The sequence below is a fragment of the Grus americana genome, chromosome 13 (assembly GCF_028858705.1).
Source record: "Grus americana isolate bGruAme1 chromosome 13, bGruAme1.mat, whole genome shotgun sequence".
NCBI classification, from domain to species: domain Eukaryota; kingdom Metazoa; phylum Chordata; class Aves; order Gruiformes; family Gruidae; genus Grus; species Grus americana.
This window is the reverse complement of record NC_072864.1, coordinates 1452798-1472838: the sequence shown is the minus strand read 5'-3', so window position 1 is coordinate 1472838 and position 20041 is coordinate 1452798. Positions and strand designations below refer to the sequence as shown.

The window sequence follows — 20041 nt, the reverse complement described above, 5'->3', positions numbered from 1 at the left end:
CGAATGCCACCTTTTTCTGAAGGGATCAGTAACAACGGAGGACAAACAGGGTATATTTACACATATAGATCAAAGCACGTTAGTTCTTAGATTACAGGAACTCAGAATAAAGCAGTCTGCAATTGCCAGCCTGGCACAGGGGGTATGGACACCCAGAAGTCCCTCCTCACCCCCAGACAAGTGTTGGAATTCTAGCCTACGAACCAGTTTTGATTGCCTACGCTTTTACTTGCATCTTACCTGTCGGGAGGGTTAAAATAGGAAGCAGCTATTAGGTTTTGGCAGAATGAAGTCAGCAGAAGATCAACAACCTGGAATAAGAGACACATTGCTAATTCCTACTGGATATCTAGATCTAGTTTTGTGCTGCCTTTATAAGAGATAATTGGTTACTGACATTCAGTGCAAGTTGTGCAGATCCACTGGCACTAAGAAGAGATGGGAAGTTAAGCCCGTAACAGCCCAGAAATGATCCCAGCACACCACAAATACCTAGACACGCCTAGTGAAGAAAGCCTAGCTCATCACAGGATTGCTCTAAGAGAATCTCTCTGTAGATCTCACCACCAGACATCACAAAGCTTCCAGGAGGTTAAAACACATGAATAGTCTGTGCAGGGCAAGACAAGGTAGACAAAAGGAGAATGCATTTCCTGTTCTGCACAGACAAAGCAACTTTCTTTCACGCGTACTATCCAGATGCATTTTTACCTACCCAACCCCACTGTTTCTCACCCCAAGCCAGACGGTACTCACACTCTGATGGCAGGGTTCCAGCCTGGGGGCAGAAATGTCAACTTGGACTGGAGAATTTAAAGTAGCAGCTTCATTCTCATCACTGCTGTGACCCAAGATGCTTGCAAGTCTGTCAGAAATCACTGCAATCTGTGCTGGCACATCTGCAAGAAGGTAACAGGAGAAGAGGAGAACCAGGACAGAAGGCATGAAAGATTTACAACTCCACAGAACATGAAGAACAAGTGAAATATATACTCTAATTGATCAGAGCCCAAAGTATGTTATGAAAAGCTTTAATGAGCAAAATTGTTAGCTGGAACACAGTGATCATAATTTTTTGTTTTAGAAGACAGCATTATTTTTTCCCCAGTACTATTACCAACACACATCGAGAATGGTTTTTCACACCAGAAAGGGCGCAGCCTTGAAAAGGGGGCCCGAGCCACCAGGCAAGCCCCAGGAACAGGGCTGCCCATCCTGGCAAGGATGGGTGTGCTACCACAAAAGCGCAGACCTCAAGTTCCGAGCTCAAGCATGGGAAATAAGTCAGACCTTAATATATATATATATATTCATAGCTGGAAGGATTATACAGATCTGAAAGATTACCATCTCCAGGTACCAGTGGCAAGTAACTACTGCTGTTGCTTTGGCTAGCATTAGCCACATTTTATTAATGCAGCTGTTGTAAGAGTCAGTTACGGGTAGTTATAACTTGCCGTCCTGCATACCTTCGTATTTAGCCTGGTCCACAATCAGCGTCCTTAGTTCAGCCAGTTCAGCCTTCAGCTGCTCAACAGGCTCTTTGGAATGGCTGCTCTCTGCTTTTGATTCATCTAGACAAGCAAGAGAAACGCAACACGTTATCCTCACCTTTGTGCATTACATCAGTTCATAAAATGCATTCAGCAATCTCTGCATACATTCTCTGTAAAAGCAGTATTTTCTTTCCTATAAGTTCCAACATATCCCCAAACTGTCAATCTGCCACATATACAGCTTTGTTTTTACATTCAAAATATGCTATTTGATTAATCATTTATGAGTTTATGCCTAGTTGCAGAAAGAAATTCAGTTTTTAAAGACAAGAGGCAAAGAAGTTCTCCCTTCAGAGCTGCCTTCCTACTTGCTTTAGTTCTCTGCCCCTCACAGCAACATCTGCTGTCCTTAAAAGACTGGAACCAATCTCAAAATACAGAGACACAGACATTACAGTGTGAATACTAAGTCATCAGCTTCTCCTCAAGCCCAACACCACGCAACATCTCCAGATGCTATGTGTTACTCTATTCTGGGATTTGTTTAAAAGAAGAAATAAAAGGAAATTCCTTTTACCACTAGAAAGCGAGTGCCACCAGCAGCAAGCTGCCCCAGCACAGCCCCAAAAACCACCCACACAGTTTGTTAGACAGGAACAGCGTCTCATACGCTCAACCATGAACAAGTAAATAACAAGGTTAAAATTAATTCTTATTATAAACACACTGAAAGCAACAAGGTGTGAGGAGACTGCCGAGTCACCTTTATGCACAAGAGCGAGCACTAACGAACAGGACAGGCTTAGAGCTGACCACTAATCAATCCTGCCCTAAAGCTGTGCAGGAGCCCCAGGGACGGATCAGGATGCAGGGGGTGGCGGGGGAGGCTGATGGAGGACGCAGGGGTGGCGGGGGAGGCCGATGAGGCCGATGCGGGGGACCGGGCTCAGGCAGTTCCACTAGAGGTCACTGGCAATTCAAGGACTCCCGCAGAGCTCTGCCTGCCCCTCGGGATCCTGCACGCAGGCATCCTTCATCCCTGCCGGTTGCCAGGACAACCTCCAGGCTGCCGCACATCTGCGGTTCCCCAGGACTGCTTTGTCACGCCTCTCGAGCTACAGCATCTCCAGAAAGCTTCTAAGGCCCAAAGTGCCCTGAGTAGGAGCCAATTACAGGTTTGGCTCTATACAGAGTACGCTTGCCTCCACCACGCGCTGGGAGTGATCTCTGCTCGCTAGCCTGACCTTTCCCTTTCATATAAACCTGCGGTGAGCGTGCTGCCCATTTGAAGATGCGTTTGAAACGCCCACTTGCTGAAAGGAGACAGGAGAGCTCGTTAAGCATCTATCGCACTGACACACACTGCGCCAGTAACGTGGCGACGGGACCTGAAATCAGTGGGGCCTTCCCACCCAAACACGCATGTAAACTATGCGCTGCAATCCCTTCAGCGTCGGCTCCGCTCCTAGCTGCTCCTGCTTCCCCAGATCACGCACAGTAATCCACTCTTACAAGAGTGAGTTCAGACAGCACAACTGCCATTACGCAAGGGATCGAGCCAGCAGGTTCTTACCCCAGGCTGGCCGGGGCCCAGAAGTATTTGAGCTGCAAACGCTGATTCACGGAGATGGATTTGAGCTAGATTTAAATCAGCTAGCTCAGGCATCAGCTGCAGCCTCAGCACAGAGCTCCACACAGACTGCAAAAATCCCACCCAAGCAGCATAGGCAGAGAAACTCATTATGAGAGGAACTATTTAGTACCTCAAAAAGACATAAAGAACATAAACGTATTTACTTATAGATTAAAGACCTAATCAGCCATAACTTCTTGAAAAATTTCAGTTCAGGAGAGCGTTAATGGAAAAAATAACTTTTCTTCAAACCGATCCATAAGTAAATGTTATATTTTTTACCTTGTAACATTTTCTCTTTCATAGCACAACAGGCTTGTGTGTATGTGGAGTACAAGTTTGAGGGTATTTTATCAGCTCTGTAATAAAAAAAAAAAAAGAGACATTTATTATACTTCATAACCACTTTCAAACTTCAGCTTTATTAAATATAAGCATAAACAAGAGCTGTGCCATGAAACGTAATTACAGAGGTCCCAAAGCATACAGAGCATCTGAAGCATTTTTTAATCATCATGAGGGCCAGAAATTTATATCCAGGGCTTTCCCAGCAAGTATTAGACATGTGTAACACACACACTACACAGAAACAATTCTACGTGTGTTATTAATGCATGCGTTAATACCTGTTTCATATATAGTACGTGTCTAAGATCCCGTAAGAGTGTAAGTTATGTGACGTGGCGTTCACACATCTGAAGGGTTAATGTGATGGAGACCAAGGTCCGACACTTGCTGGGCAGGCACTCAGTGCTAAACCCGTGTCACAGGAGGCTCCCTACAACTCAGCTGCTTCCCCTAAACTTTAACATTCAAACATGATCCAGTCTTTGCTAGAGTCAGACCGGATTGACAAGGCAGGACCAAACGCCTCATTTGCAAGCAGTGTTGCCAACGTTTTTTCTTCATGCTAGGCTACAGAGGAACTACCGGATTTAAAATAAAGCTGTTTCTGCAATGCAGAAAAGCAGTTTTAAACATGCATACAGGACAAGCTTGAGTTCTGAGAGGGGCTACGTTCTCCTGAGACGTTATGCTGGTGTCCTTTAAGAACAGATCATAAAGCATTAACACGCATTTAAGTTCCATCTTCCCCTTCTCCCACACCCTCTCCCAAAGAGAGAGGGGCCTTTCACAGGGGGCTCATCTTCCTGGTGATGTTTTATACTCAGAGGGCTGCATGGGATTCCTTCAAGATAATGGGTTTAGAGGGCTAATTACAGAACTGAAAACATTCACCTACGCAGATAAGCTGCCCCATCCACAACCTGCAAGCCACAGGCCTGGCCACCAAGCCCTGCCAAGGGTTAGCCAACACTCAGCACTTTGTAGACAAGGTGTCAAAGCCCCCAATAATCTGATGTGAAGTCAAATGTTCTGAAGAGAAAGTCCAGAAGCACAGAAAATAACACTGCAGAAGTCTCAATACCTCTTTAAAGAATCTATAAAAGCCATGCGCACGTCTGGGGTTTTAGGGAGCTGCAACAGGAAAAAAAAAAACAAACAAGCAAGTTAGGCACAAATTACCTGTCTGCGAACACACATCTAAATGGGAGGATCAAAAAAAAAAGCCAAAAACAAATACTAACCACACGTGGCCTGAGCAAAGCAGGAAGAAACCGGGAAGTATAATATGGTCGCCTGAAAATACTGAGACAGAAAAGAAATAGAGCAAAATATTAACAGTGCCAAAGCTGCAAAGTGCCATTTCATTACCTCAGTAATTAATTTGGCTCCTGCAAATAAGAAATATTTATGGTAACATAAATAACCACAGCCAAATCGAGCTCAGATTAGCCAAGAGTTATTCATTTATTTAATTTTGCTTTTTATTTATTATAACAATCATGGACTTCTCTTGCAGGTGTGCACATCTCTTTTCACTCACCGCACAAATAGCCTCTACTTAGATGACTACTGAGGAAGTGAGGAAGAATTTCCCAAAACCTCCTTTGCTCATATCCTCAATTTTTCTTGTTTTGTTATTCTGATTTAGACTTGGCTTTTATTATTATTATAGCTAAACCCAAGAACAGTTGCGGTACCTGGCTTCTATCACAGACGTTGGGATCTTCCTTGTGGTTTCAAATATCTGAAGGGCCTTTTCAACATCACGAAGTGCCTGGCCCTGGGGCTGGCTCACACAAGTAACAAGGAGAAAAAGATGTTGTGAGAAATCAAGGAGGATGATGATGATCTTCCCTGCTTGTTCTGCCAGGGTTAGTAATAGCTGTCTGCGCGGTGAAGGGAAGTGACTGAACAAATGCAATTGAGTAACAAGAACTACCTGATACGCAGAGTAAAACTGCAGGATGGAGAAACCGGCCGCCTGCCGGGGTAAGGCTGTTCTTTAGAACAGCTGTTCTGGACAGCTCTGTACACGCACCGACAACGGCTGCGGCAGATCCTCCTGCTTAACGTCACGTTGTTTATTCCCCCACGAGGACAATACATTTCCTGTTCTGAATTTGGTTTATTGTTATTCTATTTTACTTCATACACTTGGAATTAAGGGCCATAATCTTTGCTTCCAGCCCGTGCTACTACACTCCAGGCAGAGGGACTGCCGCCCCAGGTTTCTCTTGTTCAAGCCGCAAGACATCTTAAAACTGCAACAACCTGGGCTGGTTTCCCAACTGACAAACAGATCAGACTTGGAAGAAATTAAATTAAATCTTCGCTTACGACTTTCAGTTCATCACAGGAGTAGATTTCATCGCAGTACATTCAACTACCAGCCTGTATTTCAAGTACGTCAGTTGACTGACTGTACAAATGAGGCCCCCTAGTCTAATCAAAAAAAAAAGTCTAAGCCAAATGTTCCCTTATTGATTACTGTTGTTATCCAAAACTTATCATGACCCACAGTGGGAAACTGCAGACTGCAGATTCCCTCCCCAAATCTCCTTTGAATACAAAGAGATTACGTGCTATACCAAAAAGAATCAAGATACATATAAAACACTTTCCTATGTGATCGAATCATTGAGAGCAAACCCAGAGCGGGAAGTGTCACCACTGTAACAAGCTGGTCAATCAGCAGAGCTAACGCAGCCCCATTTCCCACAAACCCGTGCTCTGCATCCCCACGCCATACACCATCACCAGATCCTCCCTTCTTCCAGAATCTTCCATTTATTTTCTATACAGGACAGGCAAGAGGTAGCCAGCACTTTCCTGACTCGATGGCTAACGTAGATGCTGCTTGGCCAGTAGCCAGCCACCTATTTGCCCAGTTCCTCGGCAGCCCGTCTCTGAGAATACCCATCCCGGTGTGTTTGGCCTTTACACAAGTCTAGTTTTCATAACATCTGGGGAACCTTTCTATACTTACGACCACTATATCTCAAAGTTGGAGAAGATTTTTGACTTGGTAGGAAGAGACATGACTGATGAGGAAACAGTTAAACAGACCAGCAGTACCTGCACAGGTTCATCTGTGGAGGACAAGTCTTCATAGAGCCCCATGTCTTCTATAGCAACCTGCGTGAGGTTACCGAGAGACGCACACGGTCACAACACAGCTATTTTGACAGATCTAGAAAGAACTCTTTTTTTAAAAGAGACTATTTTTACTAACCTTGAGGTCGGCCAGTCTGGTTTTAGCCAGAGTGATGTACTCCAAGAGAACAGACCGATGTTTTGTTGGCACAAAAGGCGGGTACATTATATGGACCTGAAACATGACGTTCACAACGAGATTTGCCATTTTTAGAGGAAATTTGTGTAAAATTCTGGTTTATGTTTACAGTCATTCACCTCAAATATTCCCCAAACATGATTATATTGCTTGTTTTAAGATAAACCATTTTCATGGCAACCCACATGCAATTTTTTCCCAACAACAAAGAAACAAAATCACTGAAGTGCTTAAGTTTAACTCCACAAAAGGAATTCTCCTTCTTGCCGTGTAAATAAAAGAATCTTGTACTTCCCGATTTCAGGAAGAACAGGTTTGGAATAACGTATCAGAAGTAAGGCAATTACTGTAACAACATTAATGATACACTGAACCAAAAGACACATAATGCAATTACTACAATAACAATAAAACTAGGCTGAACCAGGTCAAAGGCACAAGTACGTTCACTTTGGAGCAGTTCTGTATCAGGCTTTAGAAAACAATTTCTGTTGGCATCTTCTCACCTTCAGGTACGGCGCTGCTTCAAAGGGCACTAGCTCTGACAAGAACTCAAAGAGGAAGACCAGAGCTTTCTTGCTGCTCCCGTGGTGACCACCAGCGTTCCCAAAGGAAGCCTGAAACAGGAGAAACGACGACACAGCCTTTCAGCGCGGAGAGAATCCCCACCCCGGCGATGCCGTAACTCGGCGCCCAAGTCCCAGATATCCATTACAGATTCCTGCTTTCTGTCAAGAGAATATTGGAGAAAAGCCTCCAGAGAAAGTCTACAGAAGTCTCTACAGAACTTTTCTTTGACTTCCTTTGTCCAGTTTCCAGAAAGTCTGCCATGTCACACTCAAAGTTCTAATATGCTGCTACGAGCACACTCAGAGGAGTTCAACAAGGCAACACCAAAATGCACAAAAGGATGGAGATCCATGAGGGAGCCACAAATCTGACAGTGTCTACACAGCTTTATCTGGGCATTATAAGGAAAATAAGCCGGTCTGAGATTGTGCAGAACATGACTAGTTTTACTTTTGATGCAACCTGAATGCTCTATCAGCAAAGGCCGAGCTTAGATTTGCAAATTCATACAAAGGAATTTAGAGGTTTAAATTATACGGAGATTTGCATACCTAAAATACCTACATGTTTACAACTAAAAGCTAACAACCAATTATCTATAAGGTCAAACACAGCAATTACAGCTGCATGCAAACATCCCGGAAACAGGAACGCTTCATCTGCAATACCCTACAACTTATGCAACAACAACAGTGTTGGTTATCAAGATACTGAAATACATCCAAGATTATGATTATAACAGGAATTACATGTCTGCATTCCTGACAAATAACGAGAGAAGGCAAGACGAACTGAAAAGATGAAAGAAGGGAAGACCAGAGAAAGCCAAATAAATATATTCTTTGCAGACACAAAGGCAGTAATAAATATTAAGTCGCTCCTAATACCAACACAATCACTTGTCACTTTTTCTTCCCACCCCCCAATTCCTGGCTATCTCGTCTGAACCCAGACTTTCGCTGTGCAGCAGAACGTTCCTTACGCACAGGTTTCTCACCTACTTAAAGCAAAGATTATACCAGCGGGGCCCCATTTAGTCTCACCTTAAACCACTCAGAGTACGGCATGAAGACAGCAGGGCCCTCCAGAGCAGCCTGACGAGCCATCAGGAACACAGTGATCATGTTTTCCATATCATAATTCTCAAAGGCCTTTGTCAGGAGATGGCTCAGTAGCTCTAGAAACATAAAACAATAACCTCAAACTGCTCTTGACAACTGTGCTGTAATTTTCTACAGTAAATGAAGACAAATATCTGTGATAAAACATCTGCTACGTAAAGGCTGTGTATTGCAGCTTGGGGAACCTTTAAGACTCGCTTATATTTTTCCCCACACACTTTCAACGGTCAAATACTCTAGGACTTCAACCTGCAAGAACTGCAGGGAGTCCAACAATGAGATAATCAGTAAGAAACTCAAACAAGGTCTGCCAGCAAAGGTGAGACAGAAGAACTAAACTTCAGTAATCACTACTCCAATTGATAAGGTAGTTATCAAATAACCAATCTTAGCTGAACATCAAGTTTGAGAAGCATCAGGCACAAGGCCTGGCATTCACGTTGCTGCCGACATGGAACATCTAAACGGAAAAGCAGATTTTCTGCTGTTCTTTTCCCCGCAGGAATCTCAAAACAGCAACTACGAATGACTCTGCTGCTTCAGCAGTCGGCATGGTTTCCCTCTTCAGCACCCAAGAGGCAACAAGCACACGTCAGCTCGCAGGCTTCCAAATACCTACGGACCTTTGACCAGCTGCGCAGCCTCAGCCTGACAGACCACCAGGGTGGAAACACAGGACAGGACATGCTGCCAGTTCACTTCGCGAGTCTCCAGCACTTGCTGCAGCTGGCAGATGGACTCCTTCGCACTGAACACCACGAACAGCTGGAAGAGCGATAGCAATTCGTTTTAGCTACGACATCCAGCCACCCAGAAGAGTGAAATACACTGCCAAGATTAACGTGCAGGTGTCTTTTGCACAACTTTTTCAAAAGCTATCCTGCGTGCAGCGTTTGCATCGGCTTTCCAGGGCCAGATACCATTCTGGTTTGGAACCAGCGCTGGCTAAAATAAACGGTAACATTCCAATTCTTTCAGAAGTCATGTCATATTCTGTAACATTAAAAACTCACATCTTCAATTATTATCTTTGCTCTCATTAAGAGCTTTGCACGTAAGTCCCTGTAGTACTTTTTCTTCCTGTTTCATCCTGCCTACAATTCCTGGCAGCTGGTTCAGATTCTGCAACTGGATCTAGTTTCAAATAATCTCATTTCAGATATTTCAATGAATATAAACCCAACATAGTAGAGTTCTCTTTGCAAAACCAGGAAGACATACTTTGCGATACAAGGTAGTGAGCAGCGAACAGGTTCTCGTAAAGCTCCACTCTTTCTGCATGTGGATGGCATCAGACACTGTACGCAGAAAAAGAAAAGTTTAGTCTTTAGCAGCAGATTTTAAAACACACCCAAAACGCATAACTTAACCACACAAGATTTCCCTTTGGCTTTGACAGCCAGATGCATTAAAAACTGTCTGGTGAAACCTTTCCTCTCTCATTTGCCTTTGGAACACAAACTGTGGCAACAAGGACTGCGCCATTTCACTACAGCGCTGTCATCTCAAAGCTGTTCTCAAGATCACACGTTTGTAGGCCAACATAATGTGTGCATAGATAACCAGCAAGGAATCATCGTTTTCCTCAACCGCATCTTTCAAGTGGAAGCCAGCAGTGACACAGCTCTCCACACGACAGGTAAGCAGCTCTAGATCACAGCTCAGAGCGAGTTTTACCAGAGATTTTGTAGCCCAAACATATTTCTTCCTAAAAACATCAAGCTTCACAATTACCAATCACGGATTCGAAGCCTTCCTGCCTTACCTCTAACCTACCAAAAGAAATACCCCATCAGCAAAGAAAGGCCACGTCTTGTGCTTAAACCCCTACACACACAGGGGCCAGACTGTTTTAGCCCCAAGGGCTCTCTGCAGCACCACCTCTCCCACTCGGCTTCTCCTTTGGCCAGAGCTCTCCCATGGCTCCTATTAGATGTTACTCCAAATTTCTGTTCACAAGCCATGGGCTGAAGCTCTGTTTGAAGGCACTGATTTTCCACCTAAAGTTTTCTCCTGAACTGCAGCCCTCTAAAGCTCAGAGCTCAGATAAATTTTTTAGTCTGGGGAGTCAGGCAGCTTCTCCAGCTCTGGATCCTCCAGGCTGGACTCCGTTCAGCCAGGCCTGGGTGGGATGGAGCTCCCGACACACAGGAACGCACCCTGGAGACAGACTCGCTTCTCCCCGCCTGTTCCTACCTTTCAACAATGGGTTGTAGGTAAGAACTTCGGTCAGGGTGTGTCTAAAAAACTGCTGCAAGGAATCCGGATGAACCGCACTTTTATAAAGTGACACACTGAACACATTCAGCCTACAAACGACAAGGAAATATTCAGAAACAATACACAGGAAGTACGATCAACCAGGTACAATTAAGGTGAAGAACTCATTTTTCTTCTACATCTCTCATCAAATTGCCAGAGATACATACTTTTTTTGTTTGTATTTTTAAAAATCTATTGGTTGCTCGATTTTATGTAGCTGTCAGATTTACAAACTTGAGTCAAATGTACACCCCTGCACCGGTCAGGACTGGCTTGACGTGTAAATAGTTGTTAGACAAAATGAGTTTGGAAGCAGGAACTGGATGGGGAACATTCACAAAAAAACTCCTCCTGACATTATTCAGAGGAACAGCATTTCTTACCAGAACCTCATAGCTTGCAACGTGGAAACATCTTGCTGCTTCTCTTTACCAACAGCATCAAGCACCCCTGTACCCCAAAGCAGAGAGGCAAAAAACACAATGAGAGAAATGGAAGGAACTGCGACACTAAACAAGACAGGAACTAACTGGAACGAGCAATGTGTGCTTCTTTGAAAAGGTGACCCCATTAGGGAAATGTGTAGAAGCCATTCGGCAGCATTAAATTCTTACAAATTTTTTCGAAAGTGACACAGGGACTCAAAAACTATTAACACTAACCTTGAACCACTTTAAAAGCGTTCCCAAGAATGTGCCAATAATTAAGCCATCTAAAAACGCACATAAATTATTCTTTGATTTCCAAACCCAATCCTAATTGTGCCATGCATCTGCGAGTGTGAACACTGCAAAGCTGCACGAGAGCAAAGTCTGTCTGCAGGCAGGGATTTGCACGAGCAAGCTTTGAATTAACAACCCCTGGAAACAATGGCCTTAACCGCCCTCGCCAAACAAAGAGCACGCTGCTGCGAGTGCGCCACACGTTTGTAACAGCACTGGGACTTTGTGCTACATTTGCTTAGCAGAAATTCCTTCAAACCCTAGATCTGCCCCAAAATGACAGGTGGAGGTCAAACGGGTTAGCAGCTTGCTCAGCACGTCACCTCGACCGTCAGCCTACACCACTCAAAGCCCAAATACCGAGCGAGCCTTTGCTATCCAGCCTGCTGCAGCAGCAGTTTTTCCGTTTTGTGTCCTACCCTGCCTTTAAAAGCCTCCTCTTTTAACAGTTAATACCGAGCAGAAAAACAAGAGTCCCTCACATGCCTTTTGCAAGGCCATCCACGGTTTTAATATGTAATACTCTCCTCCCCTGCTGAGGAATACTTTAAGGTTAAGTCGGGGAGAATAGAGAAAAGGAGATAAACTCTACTTATCCTGGGGCACAGGAGTTCAGTACTATGCAGCACAGTGCTCCCATGGCTACTCTCAGCCTGTCCTCCTCCTCCTGTGAAGGTCTTCATTAATAGTGAATTATTTTACATAAAGAATCCTAACGTTCTTCAAAGCAGCTTCTTCATTAAGTGAAAGCCCTCAAAGGTGACCCAAAAGCATACACTAACAAAAATATCGTCTATAAAACTCGTTTAAGACATTTTCAGGCACACAGACTGCAAGTCAGTCAGTGGCAGCGCAGGCTGCACAAACGGGAAGGTCAAATGAAGAGCAGGTTAGCACAGACTCCTGCCTGGCTGCCAGCAGCCTGCTTCTCTTCCTCCAAAATCCCCCTAAGTCCTGTGTTTATAAGGGTTATTTTCCAAGTACCGACACTGTTAAAGGGCCACCTGAGATGGGACTCATCCATATTAAATAACAGAGCACTTCTCTATCAGCTTTCCCTTTTTAGAACCACTCCGCAAGCTCTGTAAGGCATCTCTGCCTACAGACAACGCTCCCTGCCAGACGGGGTGAGGGATGGGGCTGGCAGTGCCCACGGGGAGAGACGCAGAAAGGAGGGAGCTGTGCTGGTGTCGCGTCCTGGTTTTCAGTCTCATACAGCAGAGGAAAAGCACTAACCTCTGCAGCAGCACTGAGCACGCTGCTGAAACACACCGGCAAGAAAAGAGGTAAAGTGCTGGCACTAAGGGGACAGTCAGATTATATTAATACATCGGCGTAGGGCACGCGAGGAGGTGTAAGCGAACAGCAGGTAACCGTGAAGATCATCTGGGACACAAGACAAAAATCACCCTTGTGTGTGTTTAGTCTTTCCGCATCGGGATTTGCAATGCAAATCAGGGAGACTACTGTGCTTGAGCTCTCGGCAGCAGCATCAGGGCTGCCCGGGCAAAGACAGGCACATTGTCCACCGGACAGTTCTTGAAGAGTGGTCATTTAAACGCTACACACGTACATTAGATGTCTTTGCTCAGGAGAAAAGGAAAGAAAAAAAAACAAAAAGAGGTTTCACAAGACATCAGTCTGCAAATCCAACCAGAAAAATAGCTGTCTTGCACATCACTTTGTAAATTCAAACTTTAATTTACTAAGCAGAAAAAAATTGTCCTAGCTTAACCTCTGTGCTACAACAGATGGGACTGCTTCCAATCAGAGCTGTTAAAAATCAGCTCAGGTATCAACCTGGTGATGCAGCCAGAGGCAGCAACATGAACTGGCCTAAAAAGCAAGAAATTATCTGCAGTGTTAGAAGATACTCACTTTACAAGAGCAAAAGGGAAAGCAGAGGCATAATAATCAGTGACATAAATATAATGCACAACAGAGGAAAAGCATCCCAGGCAAAGGATTCCTCCTTAGAGATTTAGCAATATCCTTAGAGATTTAGCAATGAACAAGACAGCAGTGACTGCACAAAGCTATGAATGACAAAAACACTTACATGTCAACATTCTCTGTAAGACAGCATGACAGATCTGTTCAAAATTGACAAATCAAGACCATTTAGTGTTTAAAAGAGCTATACTTATATGCAGAAAAAGTAAATTGTCTCAAAGAAAAGAGTTTTGCCCCTCTTAAAGCTCAACTTTTACCTCAGGCTCTACAGATACAATAGACAAAAGCCAAGCATTCCCCAGCTTACCAGGATTCCATCCCTCACATTCAAATGGAAAAAAGAGCAATCAAGGTGAAACCCAGGAAGCTTACAAAACCCGTGACACCTCACCTTGAAGAAATTCTCTTTTTAAAAACAACAACAACAAAAAAAAGTCTTGTGTTCTAGTTTCACCATCTCCTCACCCAGTCCAGCACCTGGACCACCACCCTTTGTTGCTCTAAGCTGATCGATTTACACTCAGCAAGGCACAGATGGATAGAAGGGCACTACTTCTTTAAACAACCCTTTGTCAATAGGTTTATTTTGTCCTTACATGGGGGACTTTCTTGAATTCCAACTTCCTTCCCAGCTCCGAGGTTTGTGGAAAGCCATTCTGGAGAAACACGATCGCAAAGTCTGTGAAACAAGAAGGAATTAGTGTTTCAGCATCCCCTTTCAGTACAGATCCCCGTCCCGGTCTCCCAATAGGACTAGTGTCTGAAAAGCATCATTCACTACACGGCAGTCAGCAGGATTCATTTATTTTCCTGGAGTAAAATTCCTCCCAGGCATAAGGACCTAGAACAATGGATGGCAGGGAGCTCAGAAACTTAGAGGGTTCTAAAGAATTTAGAGGCCTTGTGCTCTATTGCTACTGCAGAACTCACACGGGCCGTGCCTGACCAACTGTACTTGTCCAAAGGTCTGACTACAGCTCTTCAATCAAATTGGGTAGTGATTTTTTTTCTAAACAAAACCATAAAATAAATCATAGAAAATGACAGGGGGGAAATGGACTGTTAAATATTTGTGGTCCAAAATATCTCAGTTTGCAGGAGTGTCACGCTCTCAATATAACATCCCCAGCCCTGTACGCCTTCCAATTACACTTTCTTGTGATACTGTAACTCAAAGGGATAAAAGATAATTGGTTTGGAGTTCTGCAAGGGAAAAAAATTGTTAAATTTGCCAAATACAAATATATATTCCCCTCACTGAAAAGAGGTAAGAAAATGCAAAGCGAGGCCCCCATTCTTACACCAGCAAGCGCTTGACTTGCAGAGCCCTGCCGCAGGCTGCGCCACCCAGCAGCCTGGCCCCGCTCCACCAGCGCCCGGTTGAGTGCCTTGCCTGAGAGAACGTGCCCGGCCAGCTCCACGTCCCGGGAAGGCTCCTCCGCCTGCTCGCAGAGCCCACGGAGGCTGCGGCACAGCCACTCCACCACAGCAGGGGCGGCCGGGGGGCTGAGAACAAACAAAAGTACATTCCATTCAATCCCTCCGACCTTTTGTGACACTTGGGTTTATGCCCCACCGTCCTCTTGGGCTCAGGAAAGAGCCATCTGTGCTCGACCCTGCCCTATATGTGGCATTGCATTTCTTTAATTTGGACCTGCAAGAGCTTTATTTGCTTTATAAAAAGATTCCACAACAAATACATCCAAAGGAAAGAATATACGTGAAATTGTACGTTCAAGTATTTCCTCGTCTCTGACTTTAAAGTATTTCCATCTAGAAAATTCTGCTGGAAGAAAGACTTTAGTCCCAATTTCTAAGACACTTGGATAAAAATGCTTAAAAAAAAAAGCTCTTAATCTGTCCCTTTGGTTTCCTTAAATTTGAAGTACAGTGGGCACTGACTGTTAACAGACAAGTAAACCGATATCAAAGGCCTAAAAGTTCGCTTGCAATACTCCCTCAACACTGTAAGAAAACCACCAGAGCTTTACAAAGGATAACGGGTTTTAGTTGTTAGCTCTGTATTGGGGGGGGAAAAAAAAAAAAAATTCTTAGAATAACTTTCCTCTGGAGACTAACTCTGCCAAACCTTACTGAAATGTAAGGTTTTGCAAAGACAGAAGCACACAGCTTCTGCAAAACAAGGCTCCTCGTCAAGACCAGCGCTAATTTTTTACAGGCTAAACAAGAGTTTCCAAACCAGACCCAGCGGCACGGCCAGATGAACCGAAGGAGCTGGTCACCACGTCCTCTCCCACACAGCGCGGTGACCACCCACTGCCTCACTGAAAGGAAGCAGGAGATAAAACATCGCCCAGGCGGTCTGTGGCCGTGGTTCTTACCCAACACTTCCCCTTCGAAGACAACCAGCACCTTAAACTGCACTAATTAACCCAGAGTAACCTCTCAAACCCAGGGTAACTTCTTCAGTCCCGCTAATCTGATCACTTGCCAGCATCTGACTGTATTCTTAGTCCAGAATACTCATGGCTAATCCCCAATTACATTTCAATAGGCTTTAAGAGAATAAATACATCTGCAAACCTGTAAACCTCTGCTCACCTCTCCAGCAGCTCTCCCAGTCCAACGACGTCACCTCTGTGCAGGTGCCACACAGCTTCCAGCACTGGAGGGTCCTAAGGAGATGTCACAATTAGGTCATAGTCTGCAGTTTGCAGCTAACAGTAACATTTGGCTAACGTAAACTATACAGAAAAAATAAAACTAAATTCTGTTTCTTTGAACTATCCAGAACTTATTCAAATTTAAAAATGACAACATAGGAAATACCAGACGAGGAAGGATTATATTTGATTTTCCCTTCCTACAATTTTTGAATGGTTTAGGGTTGTAGATGCATCATTATTTTAAATTGTAATAGTCAAGTAATAAATATATCCATCTTTGTCCCCCCGGAATAATGCTGATTCTGCATATTTGAAGGAGCAGTGGATATCCTGGACAACAGGTACTACCACTAAGATTCAAGTCTCATTAATTCAGATCCAGAAACAGATTAGAGAATTATCGCTTAGCCTATCAACTGTTTATTGATCTTTGAAGAAGCAAGTTTGCTGCTCTCAAATCCATTTCCCAATAGGAGGCTACAGAAAGAGACACTGCAACTGCACGGGCAGTCCTGCTCCTAAACGCCAGGCTTGCCATCGGCAAAATCAGCACTAGGCATCGCTTCCATGCGGATAAAACTGCCGCCCTTCATGCCTGCAACATCCCTTCCAGCTCCCGCCTGGAACAGCATGTCCTGGAGTGAGCCCTATGCCAGCAAAACAGGGCTCCAGGGTGCGCCTGGCAGGGAAAGAGGTGCAGCAGCAACTTCTGCTCATTCCAGCCTCCGTACAGAAACATTCCCAGACAGGAACAAAAGGAAAAGGAACTTGGGAGTCTCGGGCACACAAGCCATTCAGGAGAAAAACCCCAGGAGGTTTCTGCAGCAACCAGCAGCTGTCTCGTAGCATGACCCTAGACTCGCCCACATACTTTGTCTTCGACAACCTAATTCTTTACTGTAACAATCTCAATTACACAGCAGCGCTTGATCTCCATGTCTACCTGAGAACAAGGAGATCTTAATCAGCCCACAAAACACACAGGATTCTATTTTCAGCCCAGGATTGGATATTTGAGACTAGAGCATGCCTCTTTATCCTGGCAGATCAGCCTCTTCCCTCTTTCCCACCACAGCAACCAAATAGTCCCACTCACAAAAAGTCCTTAACATCGCTTCTGTTAAGAAAACAAACCACCCAAATGAAATCAAGACAACACATTTGTGAAGCAATGCAAGCTGGTATCTTGCTATCTTATTTCTCTCAAGCCATTTTCTGCGTGAACTCACTTAGGCTTATCGCTCTTCCCAAATAAATAGAGCAGAGAACCAGAATGCCAAAGACACGCTGAATATTGCTGGCAAAGCACACAAAGGACTTCTGGGAGCTTCGGCACTGCCTGGCTAATCGATCTGGACTGCTTAGCCCGGGCAGCAAACCCACACACCAACTGATGGAGAGAGTTATTATCAATGAAAGACGCTAACAGTCAGGCTGTGAAGCTAAATAGGAAAGAAAACAATACCCCCAAAGCTTCTACTGACTGCAGTATCACCTCAGAGGAGTTCCATCCCGTTACCCATGCTGTAACTCTGGCACCGTATTGCCGTGCCCTTCCTAGCTGGTTCCTAGCAAGAACCAGCCGTGCTCAGTACAAACAGGAAGAGTTAGACGTCTCCTTCGGAGAAGGCAAGAGTGCTGCTCGCCTAGCTCCCCAAAAACCAATGTTTGATCACCAGGATGCTGTCAGCCCTCCTTCATGGCAGTTTCTCAGCAGAAACTGCCACACAATTTTAATAATTCACCTACTTCCAAACCTCTGTTAAGTCCTCCTCAAAAAAGCAAGCTCCAATACAGAGGAAAGGAGACTCCCAGTGAACTTGCTTTTAAAATAAACAACAAAGGAACCCCACCATTTATAATACGGTTCATGTTTTTGAAAGAGCAGGAACGAGCAGTGGCAAGACTGCTCTAGATCACAAAAAACCCCGAGGGAAATGGAACAGAAATCACAGCACACCAGTACATTTAACAGTTACCCCGGTCTTCACGGGAGAGGAGGGTTGAAAACGCGCTACTGCATCCCACAGATGAAATCTGAATGGTCTGTAACACAGCAACGTTCCTCTGTGAGTTCTTACCTTCATTTTCCACATTTCTTGACAGAAGAGTGAGCGACAGAACACATTGTTCGCCAGCAAATCCTTGACTGTTTGAAGCAAGCAAGACAGTCTCTTCTGGAATCACCCCCAAAAGGAAGCAGAAATAATTTCCTTTGTACATATTGCATTCTTAGAAAAAAAAACGATTTGTTGCTTTTCCCTGTTTACTGCTTTTTAAAAGCTTGAGCGGTGGAGAGAATTCACGGGAAAGGCCCAAACCTTTCACCGTAAGGGCTGACAGCAGTGACGTCTGACAGCTCCTTAGGACTTGGGCCAGCAGTGATGGCACAGCTTTTATGTGGACGGCCACCACCACCCCGGCTACGCTGCAAACCAAGACCATCGATAAAGGTGGAACCGAGAATAAGAAACACCAAACCACCGCAGGGAAGGCTGAGGTACGCCAGAGGTGGTAACACAGGAGCTGCTTAGTGACCTGTGTAACGCTGCACTTCAACAGACAAAAATATTCATTTCCAAGCTGTCAAAACCAGCCGCTTTGCTGTGCGGGAGAACGCCGTACTTCTGTGAGCATATCGGACACAGAAATGAATTATCAGCTGCTCAGGTCTTACGTGTTTGTTTGACTTTAAACCCAGTTTATCTGTTCTGATAAAGTCAAACCTAACAATACCGTTTTCTTGATAAACTAAACGTAAACCTTCTGCCTTACTCTCTGGTCCAAGTTCAGCAGTGGTGCTTGCGAACGGCTTGCAGAAGCCTGGCAGATCTGCTCGATGTTGGTAACAGTGGTTTTGGCTGCCAAGATTGCTGTGGGTACACCCAATCTCGAGGCCTGTTCCTGCAGAACAGAGACTAAAGAAAAAAAAAACATAACAACAAAGCAGAAAGCTGACAGCACAGGAGAAAAAAAGGGTTTGAACACATAACTAGGAAGACAGAAGTCCCAAGTCTTAAACTCCTTCCAGCACAGATGTCATCTGTTGCAAATAATTTTTATTTCCATGTATCATTCCTTTACTGTACATAAAACAGGGGCAGAACAACTGGGGGCAAAGGTGGAATATCCTTGTGAAGCAGATTTTTATATTTTAGTCTTGTGGGGCTCACACTAACACTTTCAAACCATCAAAATATTTAACGATCAGACCTTGCCAGCAGTTTCATCACCAGACAAGTAAGAAATGAGTAGCCAGACAGGAGACCAGAACAATGAGAAGAAAGTAAAACTGCATTCAACAGGCAGAAATTCAGTACATAAAGTTCTTTCCCACATCTGTCTCCAATAGAAACTCTTTCACTCACCTATAAATGATTCTGACGATACTTCCTGGTGCTCTATGCCCTCTTGTCCACCTGTCTTGACTGAATCGTCCACCTGGAAACAAAAAACAACCATTAACAGCCTCAGGTGCCTGTTACACACATTTCCAAACCCATTCCCTCTAAACCATACTGAGCAGCACTGGCATTCTTGTGGGATGGAGCAACTGAAGTGAATTTAACACCAAGCTCCCACATGGTCATGGTAAACCAGAGATTTCAGGGCACTTTACAAGAGACATAAGTACAGTTATCTTCATTTTATGCAGAGAAAAGAAGATACAGGTCCAAGTTACTTGTCCCCAGTCACCCAACAGATCAGCAGCAGCACCAGGAACAGAATTTCTGTCTTTCAAGACCCTTCTGTGCAGCCACACCGACATAAATATTTGATGAAACATGTCAAAACATCAGATTCTTTTCCAGTTAAATGCCCCTTTTTTTTCTTTTTATAAAGACAAATGTACTGTACAGAAAGAAACATCCTTGTGGCTCAACTGTGGGAAGTATTTAAATTGTCTGTTTGAGTTACCAAAATCAAAAGCTCTCTCCAGTACATGAGGAGAAGGTGGAACATGGCCAAGTCAGATTGTTGGCTCAAGTGCCTATATAGGCAAATGACACCGGATTT

General features: G+C 44.3%; 1 protein-coding gene across 1 annotated transcript in view; it reads right to left on the bottom strand.

Annotated features, from left to right (window-relative positions):
- FANCA (FA complementation group A) overlaps positions 1 to 20041 on the bottom strand; it is a 34752-nt gene that overhangs the window by 13646 nt on the left and 1065 nt on the right. Inside the window, exons 3-24 of the mRNA XM_054840574.1 lie at positions 19393 to 19465; positions 18800 to 18942; positions 18106 to 18201; positions 15960 to 16033; positions 14791 to 14903; positions 13994 to 14076; positions 13504 to 13537; positions 11106 to 11172; positions 10657 to 10769; positions 9682 to 9758; positions 9084 to 9225; positions 8383 to 8516; positions 7276 to 7386; positions 6710 to 6805; positions 6553 to 6612; positions 5175 to 5263; positions 4719 to 4779; positions 4559 to 4608; positions 3412 to 3488; positions 1470 to 1574; positions 757 to 899; positions 241 to 311 (exon numbers count right to left, since the gene is read on the bottom strand). Of these exons, the coding sequence (XP_054696549.1) occupies positions 241 to 311; positions 757 to 899; positions 1470 to 1574; positions 3412 to 3488; positions 4559 to 4608; positions 4719 to 4779; positions 5175 to 5263; positions 6553 to 6612; positions 6710 to 6805; positions 7276 to 7386; positions 8383 to 8516; positions 9084 to 9225; positions 9682 to 9758; positions 10657 to 10769; positions 11106 to 11172; positions 13504 to 13537; positions 13994 to 14076; positions 14791 to 14903; positions 15960 to 16033; positions 18106 to 18201; positions 18800 to 18942; positions 19393 to 19465 (2012 nt within the window). The remainder of the gene's footprint in view (positions 1 to 240; positions 312 to 756; positions 900 to 1469; positions 1575 to 3411; positions 3489 to 4558; positions 4609 to 4718; positions 4780 to 5174; positions 5264 to 6552; positions 6613 to 6709; positions 6806 to 7275; positions 7387 to 8382; positions 8517 to 9083; positions 9226 to 9681; positions 9759 to 10656; positions 10770 to 11105; positions 11173 to 13503; positions 13538 to 13993; positions 14077 to 14790; positions 14904 to 15959; positions 16034 to 18105; positions 18202 to 18799; positions 18943 to 19392; positions 19466 to 20041) is intronic.